The sequence below is a fragment of the Oncorhynchus tshawytscha genome, linkage group LG33, assembly GCF_018296145.1.
Source record: "Oncorhynchus tshawytscha isolate Ot180627B linkage group LG33, Otsh_v2.0, whole genome shotgun sequence".
Taxonomy (NCBI): Eukaryota; Metazoa; Chordata; class Actinopteri; order Salmoniformes; family Salmonidae; genus Oncorhynchus; species Oncorhynchus tshawytscha.
Genome location: NC_056461.1, coordinates 33,751,210 through 33,769,236, shown reverse-complemented (window position 1 = coordinate 33,769,236; position 18,027 = coordinate 33,751,210). Strand labels below are relative to the sequence as shown.

At 43.3% G+C, this 18,027-nt stretch overlaps 1 protein-coding gene across 1 annotated transcript in view; it reads left to right on the top strand.

The window, feature by feature from the left end:
* The window catches only part of LOC112230654 (ryanodine receptor 1-like), an 80,467-nt gene that overhangs the window by 2,027 nt on the left and 60,413 nt on the right, over window positions 1-18,027 (top strand). The window contains exons 5-25 of the mRNA XM_042311219.1: window positions 693-828; window positions 986-1,081; window positions 1,181-1,299; window positions 1,423-1,556; window positions 1,654-1,895; window positions 1,982-2,174; window positions 2,282-2,498; window positions 2,573-2,677; window positions 2,799-2,902; window positions 2,985-3,068; window positions 3,384-3,543; window positions 4,473-4,620; window positions 7,784-7,989; window positions 8,077-8,251; window positions 8,395-8,603; window positions 8,761-9,113; window positions 14,956-15,082; window positions 15,239-15,399; window positions 15,502-15,664; window positions 16,255-16,341; window positions 17,702-17,928. Coding sequence (XP_042167153.1) covers window positions 693-828; window positions 986-1,081; window positions 1,181-1,299; window positions 1,423-1,556; window positions 1,654-1,895; window positions 1,982-2,174; window positions 2,282-2,498; window positions 2,573-2,677; window positions 2,799-2,902; window positions 2,985-3,068; window positions 3,384-3,543; window positions 4,473-4,620; window positions 7,784-7,989; window positions 8,077-8,251; window positions 8,395-8,603; window positions 8,761-9,113; window positions 14,956-15,082; window positions 15,239-15,399; window positions 15,502-15,664; window positions 16,255-16,341; window positions 17,702-17,928 — 3,446 coding nt within the window. The remainder of the gene's footprint in view (window positions 1-692; window positions 829-985; window positions 1,082-1,180; window positions 1,300-1,422; window positions 1,557-1,653; window positions 1,896-1,981; window positions 2,175-2,281; window positions 2,499-2,572; window positions 2,678-2,798; window positions 2,903-2,984; window positions 3,069-3,383; window positions 3,544-4,472; window positions 4,621-7,783; window positions 7,990-8,076; window positions 8,252-8,394; window positions 8,604-8,760; window positions 9,114-14,955; window positions 15,083-15,238; window positions 15,400-15,501; window positions 15,665-16,254; window positions 16,342-17,701; window positions 17,929-18,027) is intronic.

Genomic DNA, 18,027 nt, shown 5'->3' with positions numbered 1-18,027 from the left:
CAAGGCCCTTCTCTCCCGATTGCTCAGTTTGGCCGGGCGGCCAGCTCTAGGAAGAGTCTTGGTGGTTCCAACCTTCTTCCATTTAAGAATGATGGCCACTGTGTTCTTGGGGACCTTCAATGCTGCTGACATTTTTTGGTACCCTTCCCAAGATCTGTGCCTCGACAGAATCCTGTCTTGAAGCTCTACGGACAATTCCTTCGACCTCATGGCGTGTTTTTTGCTCTGACATGCACTGTTAACTGTGGGACCTTATATAGACAGATGTGTGTCTTTCCAAATCAAGTTGTAGAAACATCTCAAGGATGACCAATGGAAACAGGATGCAGTTCAATTTCGAGTCTCATAACAAAGGGTCTGAATACTTACTGTATGTAAATCATGTCAAATCTGTTTTTGATTTGTCATTATGGGGTATTGTGTGTAGATTGATGAGGAAAAACAATTATTTCATTAATTTTAGAATAAGACTGTAGCGTAACAAAATGTGGAAAAAGTCCAGGTGTCTGAATACTACCAAATGTGCTTTATATTTATTCTGTTGGGGAAGAACTGCAAGTAAGCATTTCACTGTATCATTACACCCGCTCTATTCTGTGCTGTGACAAATAAACTTTGATTTACTTTCTAACTATTTTCCCTGAACTGATCCTGCCTTTGGTATTCCCATGCTTTTTGTGCCATTCCAACAGGGCATGATCACCCTGGTGCTGGACTGTATCGACCGACTCAATGTCTACAACACAGCGGCCCACTTCTCCGAGTTTGCAGGGGAGGAGGCTGCCGAGTCTTGGAAGGAGATAGTTAATCTCCTCTACGAGCTGCTGGGTATGTGACCCGCTATTGATCCTTTCACCTCGTGTTCCAAGGTACATCACCTTCTCTGCATTGCTGTAGTTTTTGTGCCAGCATGCCCGTCATCCTGAACACGACCTAGCCCTGATCGGGTATTGTCTGTTCTCTCTGTCATTGTCTTCATATGAAGCCTCGCTGATCAGGGGGAACCGGGCGAACTGTGCACTGTTCTGTGATAATCTGGACTGGCTGGTCAGCAAACTGGACCGTCTGGAGGCCTCCTCAGGTAAATCCCCTTTCAGAACCTTTAGCACCCCTTTCAGATTGACTTTAATGTGTTTTGGGTGAATTGTCAGTGTTTCATTGTGTATTATGTTCACCGCAGGCATCCTGGAGGTGCTATACTGTGTTCTGATTGAGAGTCCAGAGGTTTTGAACATTATCCAGGAGAACCACATTAAATCTATCATTTCTCTACTGGATAAGCATGGACGCAATCACAAGGTCAGTGAATATTATTTAAGCCTGTATTTATCCAGAGAAGTGTTCAAAGGTAATCTGGTTGGCAGTCCAGTGATTTGGGAATCACTAGCCCTTTGACCTTGCTCTCTCCCTGTGTTTTCTTAGGTGTTGGATGTGCTCTGTTCTTTGTGTGTGTGTAATGGGGTGGCTGTAAGGTCCAATCAGAATCTCATCACAGAGAATCTGCTTCCGGGTCGCGATCTCCTCCTGCAGTCCAACATCATCAATTATGTCACCAGGTGTGACATCTGGTCATTCTAAATACATTTAGTTGAATATCCAATTTGTTTTTTCCTTCAAACCGTTAAAGTTATGGTTATTTTCCTCCCCCCTCAGTGTGAGGCCCAACATCTTCCTAGGAACGTGTGGAGGATCAACTCAGTATAAGAAGTGGTATTTTGAGTTGATGGTGGACCATGTAGAGCCCTTCTTGACCGCCCAGGCCTTCCACCTGCGTGTGGGCTGGGCTCTGACTGATGGCTACAGCCCCTACCCTGGAGGTGGTGAGGGCTGGGGTGGTAACGGGGTGGGGGACGACCTCTACTCATACGCCTTTGATGGACTCCACCTGTGGTCAGGTACAGTCAGCAGGGCTTATCTGTAGAATGCAGTTCTCTTTGACAAGGTTGAGGTGATGCTGACCTCTGTCTGTCTGCCTCCCCAGGACGAGTCCCACGTCATGTCGCCACCCCCAACATGCACATCCTAGCCGCAGACGATGTGGTCAGCTGCTGCCTTGATCTGAGTGTGCCCAGTATTTCGTTCCGTATCAACGGGCACCCGGTGCAGGGCATGTTTGAGAACTTCAACCTGGATGGCTTATTCTTCCCTGTCGTCAGCTTCTCTGCAGGCGTCAAGTGAGAACCTCTGATGGGGCTAACAGGGCTGTTGTTATTTAGAATCTGTCAGAGAGGATGTATAATGAGTCATCACTGTTAATGTTGTTTTTCTTTAAAACGTCCAGGGTTCGTTTTCTCCTGGGAGGGCGTCATGGAGACTTTAAATTCCTCCCACCCCCAGGCTATGCTCCGTGCTATGAGGCTGTGCTACCCAAGGATCGACTGCATATTGAGCCCATCAAGGAGTATAAGCATGATGTCAATGGTGTCCGCAATCTGTTGGGGCCTACACAGTCCCTCTCGCACACAGCCTTCACCCCCTTCCCTGTGGACACAGCACAGGTAAAAGTCTTGACTTATCAATGCATTTCTCTGTCTCCTTTCTCTTGCTTCCATTCACCATGTTGTCCTTTCAGATTGTGCTTCCGCCTCACTTGGAGCGCATTCGGGAGAAGCTGGCAGAAAACAGCCATGAGCTATGGGCTGTCACTCGCATTGAACAGGGATGGACCTATGGGTCGGTGAGTGCTTCCCATACTGCCCTATTCAGCTCACACTGCTTTACATGACTGACTGATATCTATTTACTTCAATCTGGCAAACAAATTGTTTCTGTCCTCTGCTTGCATTCCTCTACTCCAGTTCCGAGATGACAACCAGAAACTGCACCCCTGCCTGGTAGATTTCCAGAGCCTGCCAGAGCCAGAGAGGAATTACAACCTTGCCATGTCAGTAGAAACACTCAAGTGAGTCAAGGTCTTGTACACGCCCTCTCCGCCTAGTGTGTGTGTGTGTGTGCTCAGTATTCACTACCTCTGTTTCTCAAAGGACTCTACTGGCGCTGGGCTGCCATGTGGGCATGGGAGATGAGAAAGCAGAGGAGAACCTGAAGAACATCAAGATGCCCAAGACGTGAGTCAGACCTCAAAACAGGATCTCAGACTATTTTAGATGTTGACTCAATTATTCTCCGATATGAACTAACATGGTTGACAGTATTGTTTTCTGACAAAGGCCATGAGGCCGATACGTAAAGCTTATTAAAGATCAGTAATACTATCAAGAGCAGTGTGCGGTTTCCTTTTTCATTCACATTATCAGAGATAAATGTTTTGAAATGTTGGATTGTCTTTTAAGTAGAGGCCTGTTCACTTAATGAGTGTAATAGAAGAGTCCTAATGACATCTCACTTACTAGTCTAATCATAACATCATGTTTGGTCCACAGGTATATGATGAGTAGTGGATATAAGCCTGCCCCACTGGACCTCAACCATGTCAAGCTGACACCCAACCAGACCAACCTAGTGGAGAGACTGGCAGAGAATGGGCACAACGTGTGGGCTCGTGACAGGGTTCACCAGGGGTGGACCTACAGCATTGTACAGGTATCTTTCATCTCTCTCTGATCCCGTGGGAAAGCTAACCTGTGATCATAGCTTAAGTCATTTTAGACAATGTGTTTCTGTCAGGTGGCTTTTAACGCACACGAAGGCTTACAGGTGGGCACACAACAAGCTCACCCAAAGTTATGCAGAAGTCTGGGTGATGTATGAGTCCTACTGACTCATGAGTTTTCGTAGTTATGATGTTTTCAGAGCCAACATTTATGTAACTGTTGTGGAAATTCTTCCACAGGGACACTCAAAGTCAATCTTAAATGAATCATTGTTTATTGTCAATGCGCTGGAGAGGTTCCAACCAACTCAATGCACCATAGTACACATGTCTGTCAGAAAAACTCTGGCAAGGCAGTCCCAACAGTTGTCTTATACACGGCTATACACAGACATGTTATATTTCCATGATTTAGCATAATTAATTAATCCTTACTGTTTTGTTTCATCCATGTGATTGACTGTTTCATAACATGTGACAGACCAATACTGTTTCATAACATGTGACAGACCAACACCTCACAAGGCTTCTCTTCTCTAAGCTGAGACCTTGAAACTGAGATATCTTTAGTTTGTTCTCAAAACATGGTTGTTCATTCTCAAAACACGGTCTGGGCGTACTGCCAAATCACAGCTACTGATAGGTGTGATTTGTGCAGTCAGCCACTTGCATCAACACAGAAATTGGTTTATAGAACAGCACATGAATAGAACACAGAAATGAGTTATAAGAATAGCACCAACATTAAAATTTCCCTTACATAACTACTCAAGATGTTTAGAAAAACAAACAATATTGTTCTTGGAGCTTTCTTTATACAGTATCAATCTTTCCAGGAGATTAAAGTCCGTAACTTGCACAATCATTCTCTGACTCACACAATTGTTTGTTAATTTGAACTGTTTATTTCCATGTTCAGGACATAATGAACAAGCGCAACCCGCGCCTGGTGCCATACAACCTGCTGGATGAAAAGACCAAGAAGACCAACAGAGACACTGTCTGTGCAGCTGTCCGCACTCTCATCGGCTACGGTTACAACATTGAGCCACCTGACCAGGAGAGCAGTGAGTCTGTCCGTCTGTCTGCCAAGATATAAACTGATCTAGTACCGGGTCGGACCCCCCTTAGCTTCCAGAACAGTCTGAATTCTTCAGGGCATGGAAACGTTGGTCACTTGGTATCACGGGACCTAATGTGTGCCAGGAAAACTTTCCCCCACACCTGACTGGATGTTTTTTTTTTTTGCACCATTCTCGGTAAAACCTAGACACTGTTGTGCATGAAAAGCTACTTCTGAGATACTGAAACCGGCGCACCTGGCCCTGAAGATCATACCACGCTCAAAGTCACTTAGGTCATTTTTTTGCACATTCTCACATTCAATTGAACAGTAACTGAATGCCTCGATGCCTGTCTGACTGTTTTATATAGCTAGACATGTGACCATTTTGGCAACAGTGTACCTAATAAACTGTCCAATGAGGATGTGTGTGTGTATATACACACACATAAATACACATACATACATACATACATACATACATACATACATACATACATACATACAGTATATATTTGATACACTGTCGATTTTGCAGGTTTTCCTACTTACAAAGCATGTAGAGGTCTGTAATTTCTATCATAGGTACACTTCAACTGTGAGAGACGGAATCTAAAAAAAAATCCAGAAAATCACATTGTATGATTTTTAAGTAATTAATTTGCATTTTATTGCATGATATAAGTATTTGATACATCAGAAAAGCAGAACTTAATATTTGGTACAGAAATCTTTGTTTGCAATTACAGAGATCATACATTTCCTGTAGTTCTTGACCAGGTTTGCACACACTGCAGCAGGGATTTTTGCCCACTCCTCCATACAGACCTTCTCCAGATCCTTCAGGTTTCGGGGCTGTCGCTGGACAATACGGACTTTCAGCTCCCTCCAAAGATTTTCTATTGGGTTCAGGTCTGGAGACTGGCTAGGTCACTCCAGGACCTTGAGATGCTTCTTACGGAGCCACTCTTTAGTTGCCCTGGCTGTGTGTTTTGGGTCATTGTCATGCTGGAAGACCCAGCCACGACCCATCTTCAATGCTCTTACTGAGGGAAGGAGGTTGTTGGCCAAGATCTCACGATACATGGCCCCATCCATCCTCCCCTCAACACGGTGCAGTCATCCTGTCCCCTTTGCAGAAAAGCATCCCCAAAGAATGATGTTTCCACCTCCATGCTTCACGGTTGGTTGTACTCATCTTTCTTTTGTACTCATCTTTCTTTTTTTCTTTTTCCTCCAAACACGGCGAATGGAGTTTAGACCAAAAAGCTCTATTTTTGTCTCATCAGACCACATGACCTTCTTCCATTCCTCCTCTGGATCATCCAGATGGTCATTGGCAAACTTCAGACGGGCCTGGACATGCGCTGGCTTGAGCAGAGGGACCTTGCGTGCGCTGCAGGAGTTTAATCCATGACGGCATAGTGTGTTACTAATGGTTTTCTTTGAGACTGTGGTCCCAGCTCTCTTCAGGTCATTGACCAGGTCCTGCCGTGTAGTTCTGGGCTGATCCCTCACCTTCCTCATGATTTTCATCATAGGTACACTTCAACTATGACTGACAAAATGAGGGAAAAAAAATCCAGAAAATCACATTGTAGGATTTTTAATGAATTTATTTGCAAATTATGGTGGAAAATAAGTATTTGGTCACCTACAAACAAGCAAGATTTCTGGCTCTCACAGACCTGTAACTTCTTCTTTAAGAGGCTCCTCTGTCCTCCACTCGTTACCTGTATTAATGGCACCTGTTTGAACTTGTTATCAGTATAAAAGACACATGTCCACAACCTCAAACAGTCACACTGCAAACTCCACTATGGCCAAGACCAAAGAGCTGTCAAAGGACACCAGAAACAAAATTGTAGACCTGCACCAGGCTGGGAAGACTGAATCTGTAATAATTAAGCAGCTTGGTTTGAAGAAATCAACTGTGGTAGCAATTATTTGGAAATGGAAGACATACAAGACCACTGATAATCTCCCTCGATCTGGGGCTCCATGCAAGATCTCACCCCGTGGGGTCAAAATGATCACAAGAACGGTGAGCAAAAATCCCAGAACCACACGGGGGGACCTAGTGAATGACCTGAAGAGAGCTGGGACCAAAGTAACAAAGCCTACCATCAGTAACACACTACGCCGCCAGGGACTCAAATCCTGCAGTGCCAGACGTGTCTCCCTGCTTAAGCCAGTACATGTCCAGGCCCGTCTGAAGTTTGCTAGAGAGCATTTGGATGATCCAGAAGAAGATTGGGAGAATGTCATATGGTCAGATGAAACCAAAATATAACTTTTTGGTAAAAACTCAACTCGATGTGTTTGGAGGACAAAGAATGCTGAGATGCATCCAAAGAACACCATACCTACTGTGAAGCATGGGGGTGGAAACATCATGCTTTGGGGCTGTTTTTCTACAAAGGGACCAGGACGACTGATCCGTGTAAAGGAAAGAATGAATGGGGCCATGTATCATGAGATTTTGAGTGAAAACCTCATTCCATCAGCAAGGGCATTGAAGATGAAACGTGGCTGGGTCTTTCAGCATGACAATGATCCCAAACACACCGCCCAGGCAACGAAGGAGCGGCTTCGGAAGAAGCATTTCAAGGTCCTGGAGTGGCCTAGCATGTCTCCAGATCTCAACCCCATAGAAAATCTTTGGAGGGAGTTGAAAGTCCGTGTTGCCCAGCAACAGCCCCAAAACATCACTGCTCTAGACGAGATCTGCATGGAGGAAAGGGCCAAAATACCAGCAACAGTGTGTGAAAACCTTGTGAAGACTTACAGAAAACATTTGACCTCTGTCATTGCCAACAAAGGTTATATAACAAAGTATTGAGATGCACTTTTGTTATTGACCAAATACTTATTTTCCACCATAATTTGCAAATAAATTCATTAAAAATCATACAATGTGATTTTCTGGATTTTTTTCCCTCATTTTGTCTGTCATAGTTGAAGTGTACCTATGATGAAAATTACAGGCCTCTCTCATCTTTTTAATTGGGAGAACTTGCACAATTGGTGGCTGACTAAATACTTTTTTGCCCCACTGTACATACATACATATATATATATATAATCTCATACATATATATATATGAACTTTGTATATAATGAATATATAACCTGTTAATAATGTCACCTAAATCTGTTTGTGCTAGGTGGTCATGGGGAAGGTCATTCTCGTGGAGATAAGAGCCGGGTGTTCCGGGCTGAGAGGTCATACGCGGTGACCCAGGGGAAGTGGTACTTTGAGTTTGAGGCTGTGACTGTGGGGGAGATGAGAGTGGGTTGGGCCAGACCCAGTGTCCGCGCTGAGACAGAGCTGGGAGCAGATGAGCTCGCCTATGTCTTCAATGGTTTCAAGGTATGGTTGGTGATAAATGTTCTGTGTCTGTTTTAGGGAAAACATTCACTAACATGTCGTATTTGAACTTTGACTGTTCTTTTTTAGGCTCAGCGTTGGCATGTGGGCAATGAGCCGTTTGGTCGTATCTGGTTGCCAGGTGACGTGGTGGGCTGTATGATTGACCTGGTAGAGCAGAACATCTTCTTCACCCTGAACGGAAAGATGCTGATCAGTGACTCTGGATCTGAGATGGCCTTCAAGGACATTGACATAGGAGATGGTGAGTGACGGATGGGGAGGCTGCTGGGTGCTTGGAGGTGACGGATGGGGAGGCTGCTGGGGCTTGGGAGGTAAATCCTTGTAGGATGGATCTACTGATTTTAGATTAGTGTTATTCATTAAACTGCATCTGCTGGTCTCCAGGTTTTATCCCTGTGTGTAGTCTGGGCCTGTCTCAGGTTGGCCGGCTCAACCTGGGCCAGAACGTCAGCAGCCTGCGCTACTTCACCATCTGTGGCCTTCAGGAGGGCTTTGAACCCTTCGCCATCAACATGAAGAGAGACATCACCATGTGGTTCAGCAAGAGCCTGCCCCAATTCATCCCTATTCCTACAGAACACCCTCACGTTGATGTACAGTACAGCATATGTTGTTCAACAACAGTGTCTTGGAATGGCTTCCCTTCCTATATTTTATAATTCCATTTAAAACATGTTAACATTCAAATGTTTTCTTCTGTGGGTTTTCAATATGTGATTTTCTGCCCTTTCTCCCACATCCCCTGTGTAGGTGTCCCGTGTGGATGGGACGGTGGACAACGCTCCCTGTCTAAAACTGACCCACAAAACCTTCGGCTCTCAGAATGCCAACACCGATCTGTTGTTCCTGAGGCTCAGTATGCCCGTGGAGTTCCACGAGACCTTTAAAATCATGGCCGGGACCACCCCCCTGACACGAACCCTGACCATCCCCGAGGACCAGGTCCTGGAGGTGGACCCCGACTCTGACTTTGAGGTGCTGAAGAAGTCTGCCAGCCGCACAGAGAAGGAGGAGGAGAAGGATCCCTCTGTGCCTAAGGAGATCTCCGTCAACGTAGGAGAGAATGTGAAAGATGCCTCTACAGAGAAGAGCAAGAAGAAGGGGTCAGTACTGAGTAGGGTTCAGATTAGTGAAGAGACAGACGATAGGCTTGAGACAGGTCACAACTCTCTGTTGGAGAAGAGACAGGTCACAACTCTCTGTTGGAGAAGAGACAGGTCACAACTCTCTGTTGGAGAAGAGACAGGTCACAACTCTCTGTTGGAGAAGAGACAGGTCACAACTCTCTGTTGGAGAAGAGACAGGTCACAACTCTCTGTTGGAGAAGAGACAGGTCACAACTCTCTGTTGGAGAAGAAAGTGGGAAGTGAATGCTGAAAACGGCACTTTTAACTGTAATCGTCGTCATGTTTTCTCAGTCCTGTTGAAAAGGAGGCCCATTGGTAGAGGAATTAAATTCCTATGTTAATTACCCAATTCAATTAATACACTCAGCCCATTTCTAAGGATTTGTAAGAAACTTATTTGAATAAAATGGGCGGAGACCAGTCTCAAAATCAAGCACTAGCGTTTATTCTCGAGAGTACTGAACATGATACAATTTACAACAGGTTATAAACTGAAAATGACATCATTAGGTTTCAAACTGTCCCGTCCCTCCTCCACTCCGGTACAATGGCAGTATAGTTCTCAAGCCTTCCTACATAGACCCCAACCAGTATAGATAATTTATTACCAGGCCAAAGCCTCCCTGTGTAGATAAGCATTCTAGCCAGTCTGACGACACTTTAATACATGTCATGATTTGATTTGATTTTGTTCCTTCAAGGCTTTGGTTAATACTCTTTATATATCTTGAACCTGAATTATTCGTAGTGGTCCTTTACCCTGGATGATTACACTAGGAATGTCCGTTGTGTTAGCGAGATTGATTGAACTCCGGCCGACCATATTCTCCTTACCAACTCTAACCTTTGCCACCTGGAACCATAGTATCAGTTGAAAACTGGTCAAAGCCAACATACCATAACCCGAGATCCTGGGTCTTTATCGTTTTAATGTTAATTCGTACCTTTATACCATACTTCCTCTGCTCGGGAACACAGTCAGAAACTCCAACCCTTACTATACTTCATCTGGTCCCAAATTGGGTGTATGGGTTTACATAGCCATCCCTTTCAGTGTGAGCTATGGCCTGACTCCATGAATTACACAGTGATTTACACAAATACTTCCCATAGAGACCCATGGTTCTAGACTGCCCATAGTGAATGACCCCAGTTGGTCTACATGAAACTCCACTGAGACATCCTTCCCAATCTCACTTTCCCTTCCTTACTTTTCAGTTCCAGTGACCTGCTAAGATGCTATGGTAATATCACATTCTTCTCGTCTAGCACGAGTCAAGTTACCCTCTTTGGCCTTCTCGGGGTTCATGGTGCATCAGGAATATGGCTCCCACGATCAGACAGCTCACGACGAATCAGTACACCTGTAAAACCCCACCCTTTCCCAGAAAACACATCAGCAGCCAGAGGCAAGACACACCTCCACTTTTATGAACAAACACAGGGATGGAATGACAGGAAAGTAAGTCTTCGTTCGAGAGATGGCCCCCGGAATTCTGTTAATTCCAGTTCTCCTCTCGAACACTGTGATTGTTCGACAGTGTCAGTGTGTCTTATCCTCCCGCAGTGTGTGATATGAATTCAGGTAGTTATTTTAGCTATTCTCAGGGTGAAGGCTGTCACCAAGAGTCCTTGGTATGGCCCCTCCCAATGTGCTGTTTCCCGTCTATTCTCCTCAGGGACTGGATTGAGTGAATCACCTTATCCTGTAGTTCACCTGTAATGCATAAATCTTGGACATACAGGTTTGGTTAACAAACAGTTTCTCATATGTTCTATCTGATTATATCTTTAACTTCTATATCTACTTGTTAGCTATTTTATTTATTTATTATTAGTTTATTATCCAATAGGCCACTAAGTGTCCTATCCTAGACCACAACTTACCCATCCCCCCTTTGATACCTGGCTCTGCCCAGGTAACAACCTTGCCTACCCTAAACAATGACTTAGGTAAGATTAGTCAATTATCCTTATGTTCTGACATTATCATGTAGGAACGCCCCTTTCATTCTCCACTTGTCCAATTATCCCTTGGGCGTCCATTCATATCTATCCTGTACCAATTCTCTGTCAAGTGTCTTATCTACTTTAAGAGGTATCTGTGTTCATTTCCTCTCTGCTCTCAAACCTTCAAGGTCTCAGCAGTGCGGGGGGGACTCCTCTGTCTGCCCTTTCCCCTATCTGTCTGTAACAACTATGTGTTACTTCCAAATTTTAACTAAATGTCTCACTGATTGGCTTTATCTAAACTCATGGATTTTTTTTAGAAAAACATGTCTATGGTGTCAATTTCTAAGGTCCTTATATTGGTTAATTAAGCGTCTCGATCCTATCCCTAATCCTGAATCACCACAGTTGTCATATATCCCTGTCAAACTTTTATACTATTTAAATAAAAGTATTCTAATGGTTAATTAAAGCCAAAACGAATGCTAACCATATCATATCTCTTTCCTGTGTTAAAAAATAACATGGGTTACTTAAAAATCAGTCACATCAATAATTTAATATATGTTGCATAGTTTGAGATACCTTATCTACCGTAATTTACCATCCCTAAGAACTGCAACTTATTTCTATTCATAAATAATTTGAATGCTTATAAAATCACCTTTTCTATCATATATTTTCCTGCCCTATTGGCTTAAATTGTGTCCTGTCCAAACCTCAAAAGACCATCCTCCCCCATTTATTATCGATGATTAATATAATTTCTGCTCCTGTTGTAGTACTAAATCAATAGTAGCCAATTTGAACCCTTCACAACCAATGTTTAAAACAGAACCCTGAACCTGGCCTTCTTCCTCACTAGAATTGTTCCTCTGCTCCCCATAATTTGTCCTGTCTCAATTCCTATATTCAACTATTCTTACCTCCCTATCTTATAGCCAAATATAGCCCAATGAAACACCTAGCAATTCGGTTGCTAGCTGTAGCATCTTTTCAGACTATCCTGACGATATGCAGCTACTTTTTAAAAATGTATTTGGAACTTTTAGCCACTTTTGAAAAGTGACTCAAAGCTATAATGCTCGCATTTTCCCTCTAAATGACACAACCCATTTTCTCTGTCATAATTTGAGGAACGTTATTGTGTATTCAACGTAATGACGCAGCAAGTCAGCCTGCCTCTTGTCAAATATATATCCCCTATTCAGATTGAGTTCTGCTTTAAATTCTATCGAAAAAGTCAAACCAACCGAACTTCCCAACTTTCTATACCCCAAAATTTAAACGTACCATGTTCTTTGCTAAATTTATATCGTATGTCAGTCGATTCATAAAAAAATATAACATCCTGATGGCACAAAACTTTATCGTATCTCTCCGTTATTACTTAGAATTGATCAGGTTTAGGTAACTTTCTCTTCTATGATACATTTATTTAAATACGACTCCCGTCTCAATATATTATTCCAGCAGATCATTTTGGGCAACACAACGTATTACATCGAAATTGCCTCGCCATTATTTTGAATGAATTATTCTCTCAATTCAATCTAAACAACCTATTAAAAACATTCAGTTCATATCTTATACAAACACTAGCAACCGTATTTTCCCAGGCAAAACATACAAATAGCTGAATTACAATCTAAAATCAATTTTAGTCTATCGGTGTCAAAGCTAAGATACGAGCCTCAGTCTCCCGCGTTGTAGGCAACAACTTTACCCCTGAACCACCAACACTATTGAAATGATTGAGTTTCCCCACCAATAACTATATTATCATAATTGTCTGTCGTCGCAAACTCCGGGAACTGAGAATTCCCAGAAAATAGTCCTAATTTAAACCATTCCTGACTATTTTTGCAGTATCAGTTTCTATTCAGGGTTCATCATCTGTCAGACTTTGGGCGCCTCTCTTCATTTCCCTTTGTACTCAGCTCTCTTCCTCGCCTCGGGTAACCATATCCTAGCTGTATTTAGCCCCTCTGCCCGTTGTTTATCTGTCTTGTCTCCACTAACCCTATTTATTTGTTTAATCATTGATTCCAGTTTTTCTTTATTTAAACGTTCATGAAATTCGTACTTACTCCTCCATGTCTGGCTAAAATAGGTGTTCCTCTTATCTTCTTCCTGCATATATTTCTCATCTCCCGTTCATTTCGGGACCTCCTCTGAGGATTTACTACTCATGTTTAATAAACCCTTGCCGCTCCTAGTAGCTATGGTATTTATCACTATCGATGTGTATGTATTTCTATGATCTATGTATGTGCTGTTTACCATTACCTAGTCACTATGGTTGTTCTACTGCCTGACTATGTGTGTGTCTCTTTAATGATTACAATCTATGTGTATGGATTTCTATTTGTGTTTTCTCCTTTTTGGAAACCTTACCAATAGCTTTGACTGTCGATCAGATATTAGGTCTTACCTATACAACTATAAGCCCAGGGGTCGTAAATCCCTAGTTAACATCTTATTTCAGGTTGTGTCGGAGGGCTTTTAAAGTACACTAATATCTCATATCTCACGCCACTATTTTAGGTTTCCCTCTCTCCTGGAACCTCTTGTCTATAGATTTGGCTTTTATCCCATTCCTCTAGATTTTGGCTTCCCTCTCCTCTTTATTTGGACTTTATTTCAGTACTGTTTGTTGAATCGGAACGATGGTCAATTCTCCCAGAGTTTAATTGACCATTCAAGTTATCTTGTATGCATAGAATTCCCTTCCTGTCTCCCCAAGCCTAGTTAATATCCCCTCTTAATCCTATGGGTTATCCTATTTGCACAAGATCACCGTCCTATCTCCCAGCACCTATTTAAATATCCCCTCTTAATCTCGGGCGGATATGCCTCTCATGATTAAGTTTAGTTTATTTATGGTAGTGCACTTTACCTGAGGTCATTTCAGACCTGCCAGTGTATATTGGTCATACAAAACCCAGTGTATATTGGTCATACAAAACCCTGTGGATCTGTTTGGAATAGTAAAGCTCCTATTAATGATAAATTCTAAACATTTTAGAATATCAAATCAAAGATAACTTAAATCATTCCCCCCAGAATCGAGAATATAGGCTACTGACCTTGTCGCCGACTGGGAAAAGCAATGTTCGTTGGATCTAGTTACTATCCCTGTCAGTCTGGTGTGTGTACCGGCCTGTTCTTTAACCTCAATTCAGAGGCCAGGTCTTAAAATAACGGGACTAGACCCGCGCGTGCACGATGTTCGGCGTACGACCTTCAGATGGCAGAGACAGTTATTTAGACCCGGCGTTCGAAGGACCAATTGTTAGAGGAATTCAATTCCTATATGTTTATTACCCAATTCAATTAATACACTCAGCCCATTTCTAAGGATTTGTAAGAAACTTATTTGCATAAAATGGGCGGAGACCAGTCTCAAAATCAAGCACTAGCGTTAATTCTCGAGAGCACTGAACATGATACAATTTACAACAGGTTATAAACTGAAAATGACGTCATTAGGTTTCAAACTGTCCCGTCCCTCCTCCACTCTGGTACAATGGCAGTATAGTTCTCAAGCCTTCCTACATAGACCCCCCACCTGTATAGATAATTTATGACCAGGCCAAAGCCTCCCTGTGTAGATAAGCATTATTGCCAGTCTGACAACAAGTTCATTCGTTTCTACCAAGGAACAGACAGTCATTGTTCTAATTTTTTATTATAATTACACACATTATATTCAGTACTAGGATTAAAATAAAATGTATACATCTATACAGTAACATAATAGTATTCTGATTAGTCAGTCCTGATTGAAATGTATACATAATTAGTCATTATTGATGAAAAAAATCCCTTAACACCCAACTACTCTGACATTGTGTGTTGCCCTCAGGTTCCTGTTCAAGGCCAAGAAGGCAGCTTTAGCTCCGCCCCCTGTTGTTCCCACCATGCCCCGTCTGACGGAGGAAGTGGTCCCAGACGACAGAGATGACGATGACATCATCCTCAACACCACCACAGTATGACCTTTAACATCTCTTCAGATCCTCGTGTTTGAACCTTACTTCTCTTCACTGGGACATTTTCTGGAAATGTAAAAAAAAAAAATCATTTGTAGTTTTAGGTAGTTCAACTCCTTGTTAATCATGTTTTCTGCTCACATTCTCTGTGTTCAGTACTTTTATTCAGTGCGAGTGATTGCGGGACAAGAGCCCAGCGGGGTGTGGGTAGGCTGGATCACCCCTGACTACCACCAATATGACCTGCACTTTGACCTCAACAAAGTAAGAAATGTCACAGTCACCGTGGGAGATGACAAAGGCAACATACATGACAGGTGAGTAACGCGTCCCTGTGCACACACACACACATATGCACAGTATTCACAAAGACATAATACCTTAATATCTTCCGATGTTGTCTCTCCTGCCTCCCTCAGTATGAAGCGCAGTAACTGCTACATGGTGTGGGGAGGGGAGTTCAGCAGCTCCCAGCAGACCCGTGTCAGTCAGGAGGACTTTGTGATTGGCTGCCTTATTGACCTTGACACAGGACTCATGACTTTCACAGCCAATGGGAAAGAGATCAACACCTTCTACCAGGTGAGATGCAGTGTTCAGTGTAAACATGTATTCTGCATTGTGTCCCACCACCCGCCAACCCTTCTTTTACGCTACTGCTACTCTCTGTCCATCATATATGCATAGTCACTTTAACCATATCTACATGTACATACTACCTCAATCAGCCTGACTAACCGGTGTCTGTATGTAGCCTCACTACTTTTACAGCCTCGCTACTGTTTTTTTTTCACTGTTTTTTTACGGTTGTTTTTATTTCTTTACTTACCTCTTGTTCACCGAACACCTTTTTTGGACTGTTGGTTAGAGCCTGTAAGTAAGCATTTCACTCTAAGGTCTACAACTGTTGTATTCGGGCGCACGTGACAAATACACTTCGATTTGATTTGTATTTCATTACTCATGTCAAGGGTTACTGGTTTAATAATAAGCAAAGTACAAACTGCTCTGGGCTTGACTGCTTGATTGATTGAATTTATTAGACAATTTTAAGAACATAGATAACAGACACCTCCACATACAATTAAAAAATCATCAAGGATAACACATTAAAGCTCGAAATCTAATTTCCATTGTGGCTTCCTGTGTAACACTGTGGTTGTTTGTTCTAGGTGGAGCCCAACACTAAATTGTTCCCAGCTGTCTTTGTCCTGCCCTCCAGTCAGAACATGCTGCAATTGGACCTGGGGAAGCTCAAGGTCAGACTCAGCGAGAATCACCCCTCCACAGTCTGCATTTTACAGTGTTACCCCTCCACTGTCTGCGTTTTACAGTGTTACCCCTCCACTGTCTGTATTTTACAGTGTTACCCCTTTACTGTCTGTATTTTACAGTGTTACCCCTTTACTGTCTGTATTTTACAGTGTTACCCCTTTACTGTCTGTATTTTACAGTGTTACCCCTCCACTGTCTGCATTTTACAGTGTTACCCCTCCACTGTCTGCATTTTACAGTGTTACCCCTCCACTGTCTGCATTTTACAGTGTTACCCCTCCACTGTCTGCATTTTACAGTGTTACCCCTTTACTGTCTGCGTTTTACAGTGTTACCCCTCTGCTGTCTGCATTTTACAGTGTTACCCCTCCGCTGTCTGCATTTTACAGTGTTACCCCTCCACTGTCTGCATTTTACAGTGTTACCCCTCCACTGTCTGCATTTTACAGTGTTACCCCTCCACTGTCTGCATTTTACAGTGTTACCCCTCCACTGTCTGCGTTTTACAGTGTTACCCCTCCACTGTCTGTGTTTTACAGTGTTACCCCTCTACTGTCTGCATTTTACAGTGTTTCCTTCCACTGTCTGCGTTTTACAGTGTTACCCCTCCACTGTCTGTATTTTACAGTGTTACCCCTTTTCTGTCTGCGTTTTTCAGTGTTACCCCTCCACTGTCTGCATTTTACAGTGTTACCCCTCTACTGTCTGCGTTTTACAGTGTTACCCCTCCACTGTCTTCGTTTTACAGTGTTACCCCTCCACTGTCTTCGTTTTACAGTGTTACCCCTCCACTCTCTGCGTTTTACAGTGTTACCCCTCCACTGTCTGCGTTTTACAGTGTTACCCCTCCACTGTCTGCGTTTTACAGTGTCACCCCTCCACTATCTGCGTTTTACAGTGTTACCCCTCCACTGTCTGCGTTTTACAGTGTTACCCCTCCACTATCTGCGTTTTACAGTGTTACCCCTCCACTGTCTGCGTTTTACAGGGTTTCCCTCCACTGTCTGCGTTTTACAGGGTTTCCCCTCCACTGTCTGCGTTTTACAGTGTTTCCCCTCCACTGTCTGCGTTTTACAGTGTTTCCCCTCCACTGTCTGCGTTTTACAGTGTTACCCCTCCACTGTCTGCGTTTTACAGTGTTACCCCTCCACTGTCTGCGTTTTACAGTGTTACCCCTTCACTGTCTGCATTTTACTGTGTTACCCCTCCACTGTCTGCGTTTTACAGTGTTATGGATGTTTTCTATTTCATTCTGTATTTTTACCCTCAAGGATACTCAAGCTATTATTTCACTTCAACGACGACCCTTCTACTCTGCAATGTATGTGTTTGTTCTCTCCTCAGAACATCATGCCTATTTCAGCAGCCATGTTCCGCAGTGAGCGTAAGAACCCGGTCCCTCAGTGTCCTCCCAGGCTGGATGTCCAGATGCTGACCCCAGTCATTTGGAGCCGCATGCCAAACCACTTCCTGTCCCCAGAGATGGGCCGTGTGAACGACAGGCATGGCTGGATGGTGGAGTGCAGAGAGCCTATCACAATGATGGCCCTGCACATCCCTGAGGAGAACAGGTCAGAACACTGCCACCATTGCTGACATCTAAGCAGAAGATTATTGTATTTGATTGTGAAATGGATTTCAGTCTTAGCTATAGTATTGGGAAAGACATA